The 18,833-nt window shown below is 46.0% G+C and overlaps 1 protein-coding gene across 4 annotated transcripts in view; it reads right to left on the reverse strand.

Moving 5' to 3' along the window:
* LOC117580278 (ecdysone-induced protein 75B) overlaps window positions 1–18,833 on the reverse strand; it is a 98,797-nt gene that overhangs the window by 38,032 nt on the left and 41,932 nt on the right. For 3 of the 4 annotated variants that reach the window (XM_034266732.1, XM_034266735.1, XM_034266736.1), the window contains one exon: window positions 6,188–6,276. In XM_034266732.1, coding sequence (XP_034122623.1) covers window positions 6,188–6,276 — 89 coding nt within the window. Of the gene's footprint in view, window positions 1–6,187; window positions 6,277–12,345; window positions 13,517–18,833 lie in introns of those variants that run through there. The other variant, XM_034266734.1, reaches the window with a different exon arrangement.

Here is an 18,833-nt window from a genome sequence, read left to right on the forward strand (position 1 = left end):
GGTCGCCGGATTGGACCTGGCAGCGCAGAAGACCGAGGCGGTGCTCATATCGAGCCGGAAAGCTGTAGAGACTGCAAGTGTGCAGGTCGGTGGCACCACGATACGCTCGCAGAGGGCAATCAAGTACCTCGGGGTGCTCATCGACACTCGCCTCTCCTTCAAGGAGCACTTGGAGTACGTGCAGAGGAAGGCCAGCGGAACCGCAGGAGCGCTCTCACGGATGCTCCTCAACACCAGAGGTCCGAAGCAGGCAACGCGGAAGCTCCTGACGAGTGTTGTGACGTCGCAGATCCTGTACGCAGCGCCCGCGTGGGCGAAAGCCGCTCAGGTAAAGACCTACATGCGAGGCGTTGAGGCGACGTACAGGCTGTGTGCCCTACGAATAGCGTGCTCGTTCCGGACTGTGTCGGACGAAGCTGCGCTAGTCATTGCGGGGCAAGTCCCACTCAGGGAGCTAATAAGGGAGAGAGCGGAGATCCATACAGCCGTGCAGGGCGAAAGCGATGCGACAAGAGCAGAGCTGAAGGCTGCAGCGAGGAGGAACAGCATCAGCAGATGGCAGAACCAGTGGGACAGGTCAACTAAGGGGCGCTGGACTTACACCCTCATACCGAAGCTGCAAGCCTGGATGGAGAGGAAGCACGGCCGGGTAGATTTTTACCTCACCCAAGCGCTTAGCGGTCATGGCTGCTTCCGCAGCTACCTCAAGCGCTTTGGCCACGAGACGGAGGACTGGTGCCCAGAGTGCGGCACCGGCATAGTGGAGGATGCACAGCACGTCCTCTTCGAATGCCACCGGTTCGACCACGAGCGACACCGCATGGAGACAGCAGTAGGCGCCAGGATCTCCTCCGAGACCTTGGTGCCGATCATGCTGGCCGAGCCAAGGACATGGGAAGCGGCCGCAGAGTTCGCCTCGAGCGTTATGCGAACGCTGAGAGCATTGGAGAGGAGTCGTAAACAGGAGGCGGAGTAGGAGCCTTCGAGCGTGCGAAGCAATGCTTTGCGGCAGTACCGCGCGCGACGGGCGCCCACTCCCACCAGAAAATACGGCCCTCATTATGAGTATACCCCCTAGTGTAAGAAGTATTATTATTATTATTATATTTAAAGTATTATTAAAGCTAGATAATTAATTAGAAGGAATAAACAAATGAATACAAAAAAAAAAAAACACACAGCTGCCATACATTTACACATTTTACTATCGCTCGTAAAAACACAAAAAAATGCAAATAAAACTGCACCATTTGCTCGTAATACGAGGCTGCCGCAGCTCTCTGCTGCTGCTGCTGCTGCTGCAGCTGCACAGTTGCACGTTCTCTTTGTGGCAGGCGGCAGGCTAGGCTAGGCAGTTGCAGGCTGTTGAGTTTGGAGGTTGTTGCAGAGAGATAAGCCCCCAAGTGTGGCCTGGGTGGGCGTGTTTAGCTGGCCATTAATTTGGCCGCCATTTGATTCTCTTTTTCTTGTGTGCAACACTAATTACGTGCCACACTAATAAACGAATTCGTTGTGTGGCCTTGGTCAAGTCAGGCAAGGAGTGTGGGCATGAAGAGGGCCACATGGTTAAATGGCAAAACAATAGTTTCCATGTTAATTGTTCAACTTATTTTATGGCAGCATGTTGCCCTCATTGATTTATGCGCATTTGCATTTTTTATTACTTTTATCTATTCTACATGAGTTCTACATGAATGGATTTCGCTGCCCCACCCGCTCGACCCGCACATGGTCACTTGCAAAAGCTCGCTGCTACAATCGGAGCAAGCTCAAATATTTCATTGCATACTTTTTGCTGTCTTCGTGTGTTGCCTGCCAATAGATGGCGCTTTGGTGTTGCCGTTTTCGCTACTCCAAAGCGCTAGAGGGCGCCAAAGTGCTAACACTTGAGTGTCAGATTAAGATTGGGGATTGGGTGGGTTTTTCTGAGATCTCTTTGCTAGGTTTCTATATATAGCAGCCAGACAGCGCCGTTATCTAGGCGCCATGGCTCTCACTCTCCCGTAACCCAAATACGCTAGAACGCTGGGGTTGTTGACCCAAATAGCAAAGTGCAATGAACTGCTTGACGGTCAGAGGCAGGAACACTGGGCAGAGGGTGGGCAGCAGGGAGACCACACCACATGACGTGCTAGAACTAGAGCAGGCGACAGAAAGAGCGAGAGGAATGGCAAGGAAGCGTTTCTCATAAACACAAAACTTAGCAACATTTTGTTCTTAAATTAGGACAACATTGTGCAATTTTTGAGAAAGCATTTCAACCATAAACATAGTCAAAAATTAGGCCAAATATGACCCAAAATTAATTATAGCAAAAAATTAAACGGTTTGTTTTTTTCCAAAAAATATCTTCAAAAATGTTTCCAAAAAACAAAAATGATCAAGCATTTCCCGTAGTTTCGTTTTTGTTTCATTCCCCCTGCTCAAGTCAACAAGAGTAGTCGGAAATGCATTTTCTAGAATTTTCTTTCCCCCTCTGTGCAGCCCAAATGTATGTTTTCCGTTTCCCCCTCCTGCACGCTATCGAAGTGCTGCTGCTCATGCTCATCCACCTTCATCTCCGCCCCCTGCTTAGGCTTTTCCTTCTTGTGCTCACTGACACATTCACACACCACGCCACCCGCCCTGCCCTTCCCTGCTCTTTGCTAGAGGGAAATGGTGTCCCGCATCGTCCCTCTCACGCCTAGACAATTTCATGCTACGCCGCGTCACTGCTGGCTGAGGCAGAGGCAGAGCTCAGTGGCAGAGCAACTGCAGTCAGTCGTTCAAGTGCATTTCAGAGCATTAACCTCTCTCTCTGTGCGCTTGTGTGTGCTTGGGTCCTAGCCTAACGTTTATGTGTCTCTCTCTCTCTCTCGCTCTCTCTCTATCTATTTGTGCTCGTTTTTCCATTGGTTTTCCAATTTGAAGTGCAAGCTAGTGGAAAACATCGAAAGGAAAATGACTGAATAAAGTGAAAGAGAGAATTGAGGTCTCTCCTCTACATGAGGGCGGAATGAGCAGGGAGGGAGATTACATTTCACTGATAATTTCATCTTCAAATTGTATTTCCCTGTTCTTCCTGCTTTTGCTTGTTGTTTTTTCCACCTCAAACATCCATTATCAGGTCCCGTCCCCGCGTCTTGTGGTTGCATTGATTGTGTGGCAGGCACTTTCAAAATTGATGCAGGTTAGGTCTGAAGCAAACAGAGATTACAGGGTCTCCCCTCCATTACGGATAGATCAACGAAAGTATACGATTTCCTCTCCATCGAAAACTACACTCCTCTTTCACATTAGCCCCTTCTCGCTCTGGCCAACGTTTCATATTTTGATTGCATTGAATCAAAAAAGCAGAGCGACGCAGCGAAGAGAGCGCAATGCGCTCTCTCTCTCGTATGCTCTTTGCTGTTGCTGCTGCTGCTGATTTCTTGCGGTGCTATGCTTGCTGCGTGCGTATGTACGCTGCCTCTCTGCCGCCTTTTGCTTTGACATTGAACGAGTTCATTCACATTTGCTGCACGCACACACGAGCACGGGAAACTACACGAAGCATAAACAACAACTGCCGAAGCAGCGCAACTGTCAGCGCGTGAGAGAGAGAGACAGAGAGGAAGAAATAAAAAAGCAGCGACAGCAAAAGAACGCAGCAATTTATGCATGTGTGTGCACGTTCGTGGGAGAGAGGGGGAGACACACCACAAGTAAAGAAATAAATAAAAATATGTTAAATAATGTGAAAAGAATAACAAACAAGTTAGATAATAATCTGGGAACGAAGGAGGGGTGTGGAAAGAGACACACGCACACACAGCACAGAGAAAGCAGAGCACAAAGAGAAATGAGCAATTGGGAATCAACAACATTATATTTGACTATTCCTCTGTGTTCCCTGCTTCGTCTAGTAGTCCCTCCCTCTCTTTCTCCCTTGCGCTCTAGCCACACAAAATGTTACCTGCCTATAAATTTGTTGTTGTTCTTTAGGAAATGTTTGGAATTGGGTCATTAAGGCAGGAATGTGTTAAGACCTCGATTAGGGGTGTCCCCACAGGCAACACAATAGTAGTAGAGCGATTAAGGACAGCAAAAGGGACAACAGGCGCAGATGAACTACAATTGTCAGATAGAAAGAAAAGGGAGTGTGAGGTGTAGTTGAGGGACAAAGAACCCAAACACTTGTATGAGATTTCCAAAACTTGAAGAAAGGGAGAGCCCAGAATTATAGCTACACCATAATTTAAAGACTTTACTTCATAGGCTCAATAGCGTTTAAATATTGTTTATTGTTCAACGTTTTCCGCCATAATTAATCAACCTGAAGAGCCCTCCAGCCGTTCTAAAACAATAAAACACGATTTCCACTCATAAACAAGTTCCAATTACGAATAGAAGCGGGTTTTCGGCAAACAAAGTGTAAAAATGAGTCAGCCACGGGATGAAGTCATTCATCAGCATAAAAAAAAACACACACATAAAGTAAAACGGAGAACATACGATGAAGTATCTCCAAAAAATTGAGGTCAATAGACAAAGCGAAGGTTGGCTGGGGGATCAGGTAGTAGGTAGTCAGAATATTTCGTTTCCTAAAATGGCCTGGGCGGAAATATTCGAAGTTCGAACCGAAACCAGCCACAATCCAATGCGGCGTATGAGCAATCTCCACCAAAAACTAGCTTCCTACTGCGAGACGTTGGAAAGAGAGAGGGTCGAGTCGATCGCCAACCTTGAACTTCAGAATAGCACGAGGGAAATACAAGTTATAGGCCTATTCTATTTAGTTATACAAACGTTTGGCTAATACACTCAAATTCCCGAAATTATCTTCCGAGAAACCCGCCACAAAAGCCAGAAAAAAAACTGGTCAAAAATGTCAATGAACTTCTTCTCCTTTCGATTTGGATTCGAATTCGGGTTTTGGGTTTAGTTCTGTGGGCAAAAGTCTGAAATTTCAGACGCGCAGACGGTCCACCAAACAGGAGACCAGAACAGAACAGAGAGAGAGAGGGAGAATGGCTGTTAACCTAATTCAAGGGCGTCATTGAGACATTAATACTGGACTCCAGCCCGGAGCGAAGTGGCTGCGAATATAAGGGAATAGGGCAAACTACTTTGCCAAGGTTAAGGCAAAAAGACCCAGGCCGGGGGATGTGCTCGTGACACGATCCGCACTCGGCATGCCATTTCAGCAGAGGGAAAGCGTCGTCTGCTGTAGCTATCGGAGTGCCTCCTCTATCGAGTGTTGGTCACGCGGTCATCTCTGTTTAAGTCCACAATCAGCAGCGGCTGCGGCGGGAGCGAGACGGATCACCGGTGGACTCTGGCCAGATCCGACTCCTCTCTGTCTCTCGCTCACTCCTGCCTGCTATCCCTTTCTCCTGGCTACACTGCTCTGCCCTGGGCGAATGAACTTGCCTGCATTTTCAATGTCACAGACGACAAAGGGCTCTCTCTCACAGCAGCAGCAGCAGCAGCAGCAGAAGAAGAGCGAAACAGCAGCAGCGCAGCTCAAGCTGAGATGAAGCTGAAGCAGCGGAGGGCAGAGCCAAGATCTGTTTATAAAGGGTGAGAAGTGGGATCTTCTGAGGAATAAACTAAACCACGGACCTCACCTTATCGATGCATATACCCTGGATAAGGAGTAGCAGGAAGGAGAGCAAGTAGCAGCAGGAGCAGGAGCAGGAGCAGAGGAGGGTTTCGTTCTGGTTTGGTGGTTGCTTTTATTTTTTCTTCCGTCTCCTTGTTTTTGGTTGTTGTTTTTTTTTCAGGACTGTTTTGTAGTCCTCTGCTTCTCCTTCCCGCTCTTCCCGCTTGCATTGTTGTTGCTTATTTGATTTATTTTATTGCGACGCAATTTTATGCAAGGACAATTCGCAGACAGCGACACAGTGAGCGAGAGACAGGGAGAGGGAGAAACGTCAGCGGCAGGTTTGAAGGGCAAAGGCAGGAGCAGGAGCCTGTTGCTGCGGGCTGGCGGGGCGGGAGGAACGCGAGGGCAAAATCAACCCTACTTTACCCTCTCGGCACACACAAAGCGAACCCTTGCTGTTCCTGGAGGTCAAACGAGTTCAATGTCAGGGCTCAGAGTCGCTTGTTGGTTGGTTGGTTGGTGGTGGTGCAGTGCAGTGCACGTGGCCCGCACACTTTATCCCCCTCGTCTGGCTACAGCCCGCCCCCTCAACCGTCTGTCTGTGGATTCTGAATAACTTACCTTGCAACCCTCGCAGGAATGCACGCCGTAATGGAAACCGGAGGCCTTGTCTCCGCAAACACGACACAGCACCGTGGTACCGTCAAATTCTGCAAAGAAAAAACATATAAGAGAATGTCAAGATTAATCAGATTGCGGATAAATTATTGAGGGGAGAAAAATCAAAGAGAATTTGAGTCTGGAAACTAATTGGAATTGTTTCCCTATGGCAACAGGAACGATACAAAAAATGTATGCTAATGGAATAACCAATGAACTTTAATTAAACTAATAGTTCCGCCTAAATTCCCATTTAAGATCCCCTTAAACGTTGAATACATCAACCAAATTTGACAGATCTATCGTTTGGCATTGAAATTTGAACCCGCATTTCTCAAGATCAAAACAATCAACAACTTTCATTATCACTTCCACATTCCCATTCACCATTTAACATTCACCATTACCGCCAAGAAGAAAGCAAACAACGTAATACTTTCTTTATGCTACAGATGCCAGGCAGACAGTCGTAACGAGAGGCGACGAAGAAAGCAGCAAAACGAAATGGGGGAAAGACCTCCTCAACACGCAAAACTTGTTGAACGCTGAACTTGAGCCCGTTCTTGGTCTGCTGGGGGAAATGTTATGTAACTTTCACCGGCGAGATAGAGGGAGAGAGGGCGATAAACAAGAAAACCCGTCAGGCAAGAAGAAAGTAAACAAAGGCAGAACGAGAATTCCCAGAGAGAGAGAGAGAGAGAGAGAGAAAGAGAGCATGTGGAAAACAAGTTTTGGCCGCCTCTCTCAGAGAAAGACTTTCTTTCAAACATGTTTTTTGTTTTGGTTTAAGCCTCGAAGAAGGTCTTTCTCTCTCGCTCTTTAAAGCTTTTTGTAACAACCAAAGAGAGGAAGAGCGAGATAGCAGCGCAGATTGAGGATGGAGATAACAGACATGCCACACGCTTTGTAAACAATTGTAAATGGCAAACAATGCTCATGATCTTCACGCTGCCATGGCCATCCCCATCATCATCATCATCAGCATCATGATCATGATCATCTTGAATCTGTATGTCTGTATTTGTGTTGTTGCTATTTCTGTGCCAGACCCCGCGCTCACCAGCAACTGCAACTGCATCTGTGCCTCTGCAAGTTCACTGACATTTCGCACTGCAGATCGTTGCACTTTTGCATGGAACAACATCAAGCAAAGGAGGGAAGAGTAGGAGCAGGGGATCGTGTGCACGCCACTGACTGAGTCTCTGCCATGTCTGAAGCACCACTCGGGTAGATTGCTGCAATAAGATACATAAATTATGGTGCTAAATGCATTGTGGCTGAGGATCACTGATCTACTTTCCATGCACTCTGCTAATTAATGGAGCCACAAATGGCTGGAAAACTGACTAGATCTTGGATAAAGAATTCAGTAAAATGAGCCTATGAATGCCTTCCAACTGGAGACACACGTTCCATTCTTATCTGAGCGGTCAAATCGAAAAATATTCCATCCCATTCCCTCGTTTGAACTTGAAAGATTTCATTTCAATTAAATTCACTTTTTTGTGTATTTTTTGTGGGGGTTCTGTTGTTGTTTTATTTTGGGCAAATCTCGTGGCACACATTTAAAAATATTTCGTTTGTGGGCGTCAAAATAATAGGAGGAATGCCTGTCTGTGCCTCTCGGTGCGATCTACAGAACACTCTCGGACTCTCTCGCTCTATCAAACTGGCAAATACGAATTCTGATTCTGATTCTGTTTCGGATTCCGAATTTATGGGTTTTCTCTGGGCTGTGGCTGACGTCATTGCCATTGTGATTTTATATGAAAGTAAAATATTATTTGTTTAAGAACTTTGCTATTGTAATGGATTACCAAATGGTGTTCTACCATAAACAAAAAGGCGACAAGGTCAGTGAAGAGGCCTGCCCCAGCCCCTGCCTCTTTCTGTATCTGTCCCTCTCCTCCTTGTCTACCCTTGAGAATTTTTGAGAACTAATCGGCGACACGTGTAACGGCCTGATAAGTACTAAATATCAATTCTATTTCCATTTTTTTGTGTAATAATAATGTGTGGATGGAGGAGTGAGGTGTATCGACGATAGTGGTGTCAGTTTTTGTGTGATAATGATGGCACTTGTGTTTTGAATGTTTTACGGGGTATCACGAAATTCATTGAGCATTATTGTTGGTAGATTAGAACCCTAGAGCTTCGATGATTCATGTGCTTGGAAATTGAATGAAAATTATATGAATCAATAACAAACATGTTAAACTAGATTTGTGGGTTTTCTATGCTGGTTTCCACAATTTTTAGCTGGGTTTATTAAAGCTATATGACAGTTCGCAGTATTTCCGAAGTTGTACCCATAAAATAATCTTCCCAGGATTATCAGCAGAACCTTTTTCTGTGGAATTGCTACCCAAACATAATATTTATGTATTTCCACCTACTTTTCGTATTAATGTTAGCTAACCAAATAATCTCGCCTCCAAAATCTATGAGCACTATCTAATACGCACCACACACACAAACACATGCGCTGAGCCGACCTTGAAAGTTTCATTCACTCCACACGAACAGTGACAAGGAAGAAAGAGTGTGCGCGATTGTAGGGGAGGGGGCAGAGTCAGGAACGTCCACATGGTGGATTGGATGATGGAGGAGGGCTGTGGCAACGGGGGGCACTATCAGCTAGAAATACGCCAAAGAGCAGCGGCAGAACAACAACAACAAAAAAGCACAAACAAACAAATGCCACAGCCATGCTCAGCCACGCACAAACACACGCACGCACGGCAACAATGCGAATACACGCTCAAAAATATGATATGACGAATAAAGAGAGAGCGACAGAGAGGAAACACTAAAGAGCAAAGGGGGGAAGCGCTAAGCAGGGGGATACCCTGTCATATTGGCAATGTTCTGTTTTGAATTCACAAAAAAAGTGACTGAAAGGGATCAATATTTTGGATGGAGAACAAGTTGATACCCTGCAAGATCTACTACATAATAAACTCAAGCTACACTTTGTTGAAATATCTAAAAATAAATAGCTATTTTCCTGATCTTGCCACTGGTAAAACACATAATACCCTCAAAGCTAGTCCACCGCCAAAACAGGGTACACACGAAAAAGAGACTTTAAATTAAAATTTGACATTGAAATTTTTTTGCGGCTCTCTGTCTCACTCACACGCACGCTCATGCTCAATCAATAAAAGTTTTGCGCGCGTGCAGGCAGCCGGCAAGTGGAAGCGAGAGAGCGAGCGTGTGTTCTCGTTCTTGCCTCTGCTGCTGCTGCTGCTGGTGCTGCTGCTCTGCCTACACTTCAATGCGGAAATGTTCGGACAGGTTTGTGTTTCTCATTTCATTTCGTTTTATTTCGCTTAATTTTTGTTTTTGCTACCAGTTCAATGTATCGTTTAATCAACATTCAAAACCAACAACAAAATTATTCACAATTTTCGTTTCGTCAAGTTCAAAAAACGCAGCTGAGGTCAATCACAAGAGATGGGTGAGGGGGGCTAAGAGGGGTAGGGCGGACACCTTGTAAAATGTGGGCGTGTGCGCTCAGCCTTAGTTCGTCGCTAAATGGAATTTTTTGTTGTCATTTGTTGACTTTCGATTATGCAATATTTTTAGCCGGAATTAATGGATACTAATGACCCCACGACACTAAACCAGAAATTCGTTCTCTGTTTTTCGAGTGCATTGATCTTCGGTTTAATTTCGATTTTTGTCATGTCGGGGACGGGACGGAGAGGGCCTTGCACTTTCTGGATCAAAACTTTTGAACCCCACACATGTAACGGGTAGGGGGTTGTTGCTCGAGACGTGGGAACGTTTACTTTTGGCCGGGAGTGTGTGGAGTAAAAGGGAAAGGAGTGGAAGATTCCTGGGAGAGATTCCGCAACAAGAAGAGCGCTCATTTCAGAGCTAAATCCCTAAAATATTGCAGAAAATAATTCAGTGTTTTATATTCAAAATGTTATTTTTAATGCGACTTTCTTGGAGGATTATCCTCATCCTTGATCCCTGATCTTAGCCTCATTCCCACTGATCTGATCTGGCAACGACTCCTCCCATTGTCCGAAAGAAAAAGTTATCACAAAAAGTAAAAAAAATGCTTATAAATAAATTGCAATAAATACAAACGCTCCGTACACTCGGTGTAAAAATGTTTGCCATTTCTTGTGACTTTCAATTTGGTTGGTTAGTTTTCACTTTCTGTGCAGGTCTTTGGCCGCCTAATAAATTTCTAAAATGCACAAATAATTGTGCCAATAAAAATAAACACGATCGGAGTCAGAGAGTCAAATGCGATATGCTCGCCGCTCGTAAAATCGCATAAAGGAAACTTTCGCAAGAGTTCAAGTGGCCGCCCGTTGCGCCGCCGCCTACGAAAAACTCGGCCCAAAAGCCTGGCCAAAAGGAAAACGCGGCAACAGCCAAAAGAAAATAAACGAAAACATAAATAAAAGCTAAGCAAAAGCAAACGAAACTTTTCACTTGGACAATTGTAGCGCGAGGCTTGACTTTCACCGACATTCAGCAAACGCAGGCGGGACGGACGGACGGTTCGTAGGGGGCAGACGGTGCAGGCGGCACCTGGAGGAGTGGAGTGGAGTGGAGTGGAGTCATTAACCCGTTGCCATGTAAAAATGTCAAAGACAATTTGACAGTCCACAGAGGAGGATGTAGAGGGGAGGGAGGCGGTGTTTGGACCCGGTTTTGCCCGTAAATTGGCCGCGCATGCGCAGTCTTGCAGTCGGCGTCGGCGTCGGTGAAAAGTGAATTTGGCCGCAAAATGCAGTTGGCTTTTCACTTTCGTTCGTTTTGAAACCCGACTCTTGGCAAGCGGATGCACCCGACCTGGCCAAGAGCACACACACAATACACACAAACACAGACACACAGAAATTCAAATCAAATGAATAACAAATAAATAAACCAAAGAGAAAGACGAGTGCAAAATAGCAATGGGGGATAGCAATGAACTTGGAAAAGACTCTTGTCACCGCCGACGATATGGATATGGCCTGGCCATGGCTATAGCTATAGATAAAGCGTCTCCCCAGGCTGGTTTTCCACCCAAGTGAAATGCAATGCCACAACAACTTTTGTTTTTTAGTATTTTTTTGCAAACTAAAGCAAATAATGGAAATCGGAGGAGACATAATCGAGTGCCGCCACACACATGTGTGTGTGTCTATAAATTGTATTTTGGTTTCACTTTCGTTTCGATTTGTGGCGTGAAATCAACAAATCGACAGTTCGGTTTGTCATAGAATTTATGCGATAAATACGTGGGGAAAATTCATCTTAAAATGATTAATAAAAGATTAAAGAAACCCTGGAAACGGTCAACCAACATTTCCAGTCTCTTTAGGTGACCCAAGCTCAAGTTTGTACGGATCAAGGTTCTCCTTAAATGAGTTTCATGGGTAGCAAAGCCGCACAAACTCTAGAGGAAGGAACCGCCTTGACTCATCATCGCTTGAGCCGCTCGCTTCAGCTTCAGCTGCTGCTGCTGGGGATTCATTGAGTCTTTTGCTCGCTCGGACTTGAACCGGTTACTCATAAAGTGCATTAACACTTCCTTTAGTCATAAAACAAAAGCCTGACATTGGTACAGTTATAAACGAACGTACGAAAAACCCGACTCTCAGGTTAATTGAACCCACTTGAACTCCTCCCCAACCGATTCCGATTCCGATTCCGATTCCGATTCAGAAACAGATTTCAGATGCGGAACGACCTTGCGGAATGAACGTTGCGGGCGATGATCGAGTTGATAATAATGGCAATGATATTGGTAATGATAATGATGGTCACACGATTGCCAATGACCCCTTCCCCTCACGCATGCCCACTGCCTGCCCCTCTAATAAGTGACGTCACTACATCTCTCACTCTCTGATCTGATCTGATCTGCTCTGCTCTGCTCTCAGCTCTCTGTATCGGTTTCCGCCTGGCGATTAGGCCTAATGCTAAGTAGTACGGAAGGTCAGAGTGTGTGTGTGGCAGCTTTTTTTATTGCTTGGCAAACTTTTGGCTTTGTTCAAGGTGTTTTTGTGTAGCTTTGGGTGCTTTGGGGTTGCTGCTGCGGCAGAGAGAGATCTGCTATGATCTGTGATCTCTAGGCGCTGCCTTCCCCTGTACAACGCACTCACCAATATTGAGCTCGGGCTCCCCCTTGACAGAACTGGCCACAGTTGTATCCATAACTGGGTAAGACTTGATATAGTCCGGTGTTTGGGGACGCGAATCGGCCGCCACCACCACAATTCCGCCAGGATGATGCAAATTTGCTGGAGCATATCCCTGGGGCTGGTGATGGTGGTACATGGGGCTGGCCATTTGTGGCAGATGCTGGTGCTGCTGCTGCTGCTGCTGCTGCTGCTGATGATGCTGGTGGAGGTGCTGGGGCAGGGACTCAAAGTGGGACACCGTCTGGGCCTCGCTGGTGCTAACGGCGGCGGCACTTGACGATTTGCTCACGTAAATTACATTGCTGTGGGGCATCTTGCTGCTGTTGTTGCCGGTGCCGGTGCTGCTGCTGCTGGCCATGGCCACACCTGTGGGCGGCACAGTATCCATGTCTGTGACAGGTGCGACCAGGCTCCGGCCGAGATGTGTTGCGGTGTGTTGGGTGTAGTCCTGTGGAAAGTGTGGGGGGCACAGGCCCTGCTGCAGCTTGTTGTGCTGGTAGTAAGCGGATACGCTGGTGTTGGGCGGCAGCTTGAGGGCGTTCTCCAGGTGGGATCGCCCTACCAGGAGCTGCGATCCACTGGTGGTCGTGCTGGAGGCGGCCACTGTTTGCGACTGTTGTTGTTGTTGTGTCGGGGTAGTGTTCACTGTGGCGGCTGTGGGTACCACTGTAACGGCAGTGGTGGTTGTGGTTGTGGTGGGAGCCTTGCCCAGGCAGATCACCGAGGTCTTGGCGCCGGCGCCAGTGCTCGTGGAGGGACACTCCATGGAGGCGGCACTGCTGCTTGGCTGACAATCGGAACTGTCCGCGGACATGAGCATTTTGTCTCACTTTTCCAAGTATTATTTTTGTGGGGAAAACTGATTTTCTTTTTGTATAATTTTCTTTGTGGGTTTGGGGCGCCTACTCGGGCATTGTTGCAACTAAAATCATTCACTTGTGTGGAGGTATTTTTGTTTTGCACACGCAGGGGGGAAGGGACAGTCGTGTCGCGGCGCGGCGCGGTGCGGCGCAACGAAACGATACGGACGACGACGACGACGACGACACACGACAATGGAGGAACACGGACACGATACGAGACGATACGACGAGACCAGACGGAGCTTCCACGATCTGTACGTTGCGAGGCGCTGAAAATGATTGTGAGGAAAATCAACATTCGCATTGGATCTTGTTCAGTTTTTTCGGCCAGCCGACCCTGAGCGCTGAGCGTGGAGCGCCGTCTGCTGCCGACGCGGGCAGCGAAAGAGAGCAAGAGCGACGCGCAGAGAGAGCGAGAGAGCGTTTCGCTCTTGAAAACGAAACATGTGGCGGATGATGACAATGCTGTCTGCTGGCTGTGTGTGTGGGTTTGTGAGAGGGATCCCAATCAACCCCAGAGAGAGAGAGTGAGAGAGAGTGCAGTTTGTGTGTGTGAGTGAGGGTGTTGCTGCCGCTGCTGCTGCTCGCCCTGACAACAGCTGGGAGCGAGAGCGAAACACATGTCAAACAGAGCTACAGAGAGAGAGAGAGAGCGTAAAAGAGAGCATAAGACTCACCTCAAGGTATCTCTCTCTATCTATCCCCCGGTTAACGCCACGGACTCTACCCATACCCCAAAAAAATAATATCGCCTCGGGGCACCACCGCCAGACCAACCAACCGACCGACCATGTGGCTTAGAGCAGAGCCCCGTGTACTACCCGCAATGGGGTTCGTTCGGGCTTCGGTTCAATAAAACTTGTCCGGAGTTGTGGAGTGGAGTGAAATTTATGAAATTACAGGCCTGCCCCGCCGATACAATTAACAATTATATCACTCCGCCGCTATAATGAGGAGTTCGGGAGCAGCAGCAACAGCAACAGCGGCAACAGCAGCAGATCATTGACACCCGCGAGTCGTTGACACTGTGGGGCCAGGGGGAAAACGAAATACACGTTGTACGGATGCAATGTAAATCAAATATTTACAAGGCAATAAACCCCAAGCAAGGAAACCCGCGTCGCCTAGGTCAATGCTAAAGTTATTTCCTGGATACCCCACGTGTCTGTGTTACAGAGAGAACCTCATAAAGTACCCCATACCCCCACACAGATGACCCATTCAAGGCTATGCCCAGTCTCTCTCTCTCTCTCTCTCTCTCTCTTGCTCATGGAACCAAAAATAATCTTTTTGTTTTCCATTTTCAACTTTTCGGCACATTTGTCGATGAAAATTGAACACAAATTTTCGAATATTCTGTGCAAGGGGTGCGCGGGCTGCGTTTGTTTTTCTTTCGCCACTGTGGCCTATAGCCTGTGTGTGTGTGTTTTTTATGGCGTTTTCCCGAACACGACATGTTTTTCCTCTAAACAAAAACAAAAACAAAAATATGTATCTTTTTGGGGGTCTGACTCTCTCTATATACAAATGGGGGATATTCCTGGTGTGTGTTTTGGTTTGGGGATCTGTGTTAATTGGGTGTTAACGATGGGAAATGGAGTGTACAACATCCATAAGGAAGATCCGCTTGCCTAAAGCGATCCTTAGATTTCAAGAACTTGCCAAAACTTAATTAGTATTCCCCAAAGAAGTTCCCACAGAATACTCTTTACATGACTTTATTTGCAATCCACATAAAGATATTTATTTAGTGATCTTGCTGGAATCAAGTACTACCATAATTCCCCTCCTGCTACCGCCTCCAGATCTCACTTTCTGCTGACGTTGATGCTCGATCCTCCAGGCACAAACAAAAATAACCATTGAACTTCCTTATTAATGCAATTGCAATAATGACAAACGGACGATGACTGAAACAGAGTCAGAGTCAGAGTCCAAGTACAAGTCCAAAACGAAACGAAAGCGTTTCGTCTGGCGGGAAAATGCACGACCCCTGGGTTCAAGTGGCGGCGGGGTCAAGTGCAATGAGTGCAAAATTAACTCTGCCGGAGAGACCCCAAAAATGATTATTGTCATTATTATTTGTATTATTTGTTGAAGATATTTTGTGCTTTCCCATACACAATACAATACGCTCTTGCCAATTTCCAAAGAGGTTTCGCCGTGTCATCGCCCATGATCACGAGGGGCGAGTGAACTGCTTGGAAATGTCATTGGCTTTCGCTGACTGCCTGCCCCCCAGTATCTGTATCTCTGTATCTTTTTTTATGCTGCGAAATAATTTTCATTTTGTTTATCAGTGAACCGGGTCCAGCGGCGGCTCCAGCTCCCCCACTTAGTCACTCCAGTGAAATCAAAGTTCTCCGCATGCTCAGATAAAGAAACGGAGCGGCGTCCCTGAGGCCTGGAGTCGCCTTCAACCCGCCTCCAAGCACTCAATTGACCGATAAATTGAGAATGAGGGACACACGCCGGAGCACGCCGACAGCCGACAGAGAAATGGTTCAGTGTGTGGTGGCATCAAATTTTTGTATTTTATATTATATTTATTGTATAAGCATTGACAATTGTTAATCGGCTGCGGCACACACGGACAGCTGAAGGCCCTACTATAACAGCACAGCCATTGCCTCTCTCTCTCTCTCCCGCTCAACTCCACTCGACAGTTGAACGACTCTTTTATACATTTTTCCTTGTAGCTTCTGTTGACTGAAGCTGGAGTTTATTTTGCCAAACAGAATTATAGACAACCTTATTTATATTGCATTTAAATCATGTATTTATTTATCCCTAACTTTATTTTCAGACAATTGTTAAATTTGGAAATGTGTACTTGGAATTGAATCAAGATGATTTTGGTAAGTAGCTCAGACTTATTAAGTTAGAAGCGGAAGGTATCGTGAGGAAAACTGTCTCGATTCCATATGCCTTCCTGCATAAGTACAGGGTACTGTGGCGTCTAAGCTTCTTTGACAGCGTGTTAACAATTTTTTGTTAGAACTTTGAAACCAGTTTTTGGTCTTGTCTTGAATTGCGCAACATTTGAACTTGTCTGCTCTCATAGATATCTCTCATTCCACGCTCTACTCCACTCCCTCCCAGCCATTCACCATTCTATTGCTTTTCGGTTCATCCATTAGTATGTGTATCTGTATCTGTATCTGTATCTATATAATTAACGCACAATGAGAAGGTGCGTGGTCTGCCTGTCTGTCCGTCTGTCCGTCCGGTCCGCGCGTTCATGAACTCGGTCAAATTGAAGGCCAACTCATTTTGCGGCTTACGCACTACAAAAAAATTGCGTCTGCGTCTGTGTGCTTTTTTTCTGGCATTTTTTTCTGTGTACTCTCCGCGAGCAGTTTAATTTTTTGCGTGGCTTCTTTTTTCGCTGTTCCGTTTCGTTTCTGTTCTGGTTCTGGTTCTGGTAGGATTGTGTCGTTGATTACGCATCATTTTTGTAGCCCCTGCCTGCTGCTCATGATGTCATGAGGGAGGAAGACGTCAGGAGACGGAGCAGCAGAGATTTGAAGATATAACATTTTCGTGAAGGTTGTCCCCACTTGAGACAGGGAATAATACTCGAATGTGTGTTCGACAGAAAGTGCAGAGCGGCGGAAGGAAGGAGAGGAGAACTCTCGTCTGGTTTACTTTTGGGGGGAGACATTTATAGATCGGTAAACGAAAATATTACAGGATATTTAAGGCTCACGAAGTGAGGATAATGTTACAAGGAAGGGCCTACAAAACTAATGTCTGAAAAGAGTTTATACCTTCATAAAAATAATACAAAAATGTAGGAAACAGAAACACTAATTAATGACGACTAACTGACTTGACTGATCCAGTATCTATCTATCTACATCTCAAATTATTTTTAATTAATTAATGATTCAAAAAAACGCTGTGAAGATGACCTAAAATATCCCTTATCCTTCACTTATCATATCATCCTCCTTTCATGTAGACATAACTTCACAAGTTCCCACCTCCCCCAGAATATACAGCTCCCAAAGGCCCTGTCTGTAATATTTCCTATCATTAAGTACTCGTTCTTAAAAACATGTAATCACTTGGCCTGACGTAATGTTTTACTTTTTACCAACTCTCCTGCGCAGTTTCCCTTTTCAGAAATCGGAAAAGTAATGCCAGCCAGCCCCCCTTTCGGCCCTTTTGAGCAAACAGATAAATGCTGTAATATAGTATAGTTTGGGAGAACTAATCGGGTATTATGTGTATGGGTGTGGGGGTACAGTGGAACAACAGCAGACACAGTGGGCCGCTTATCGACGTAACCAGCGCAAACTCAAATAATCATAATAAACACGAACCACACTCTGAGCAAGACAGAGCAAGAAAGATAGGGAGAGAGAGAGAGGGAGAGGGAGAAAAGAGAGATAGTGACACGTTAGTCGGTTATCGGTGACCGTTATCAGCAACGAAACCAAAATGAAGGTCAGCAGCACAAATTCCTCCGGCACAAGAGGAGTCGAGTCCTCTTATCATTGTTCCTATATGTCTCTCTTTCCCTGCCTCGCTCTCTCTTTCTTGTTTCTGATAAAAATAGCTAAGGGAACAACTCAAAGGAGAAGTGTATGTGGGGGGCTGGCTGGCTGCCTCCCTTCCCCACTCTCTTATCAACGTTTGATTTATATTTGTATGCCCCTTGCCTGCACGAATGTATTTTTGTAGTTTTCGCGCAAAAGGTGAAAATTCGATAAGGGCTTTCAAGGTCCCCTGATATTGTTTCGGGTACAGGACGCTCCTTACATAATCTCTGCAGCGCTTTCTCTGTCAGTGGCCGGCCCACGCTTTTTTATTAGCCAAGGTCGGTGCGAATTCTGTTTGTTTTTTCCTTATATTTTTTTGCGCGCGTGTTTTTTCTTCTTTTTTTGTATCGCCGCTGCTAAATTCTAAACTAAACAAGCCAACGCCATCGCTTGACCCTGGCCGGGTCGGGGTCTATTGAACTGCTATGCACTGTACTTCCCTGTCGTTACCCAACCAAAGTTTCGGATGGAGTGCAAAAATGTGAAGGAAAATAAACATGACATGGTTTTGGTACTGGCAAACTGGATAACACTTTTGGTGTCAAATTTTGTTTATTTATCATTCCTTGATCCATTTATTTTAGCTCTTTGCTGGCATTGTAAAACTATTTCATTTATAGTTTCTTTACACCAAACTGGAGCTTAGGAATTTCCTACCGATACCTGCATAATCCTCTTACATTTTCTCCAATTTTCTACCCGTTTTCCAGTGGTTTTTGTAGCTCTATTCCTGTTTGCTGGACTCCAGGGAAATTTCTAGCAAAATATCCCGCTGTCTGCTCCACAGCATTTACCATTTCCCCCACGTTCCCTCTCTCTCCCTAACTCTTTAGATCTCATGTACTTGAACTCGTTTTTGTTGTGCCTGCCTGTTCCAGTCTCTTCTTTTATTTTCTAGTCTTTTCTTCTGGTTCTTCTTTATCTGCTGCTCAAATGGTTGCCACTTGGGGTTCATTTTTGGTTAATTTTCGAATGCCTGCCCATGCCCCCACCCAGAGCGAGTTCCAGCTTTTTCCATTGTTACTCGTATTATCTGTGC

The sequence above is a fragment of the Drosophila guanche genome, unplaced genomic scaffold (assembly GCF_900245975.1).
Source record: "Drosophila guanche unplaced genomic scaffold, DGUA_6, whole genome shotgun sequence".
Taxonomy (NCBI): Eukaryota; Metazoa; Arthropoda; class Insecta; order Diptera; family Drosophilidae; genus Drosophila; species Drosophila guanche.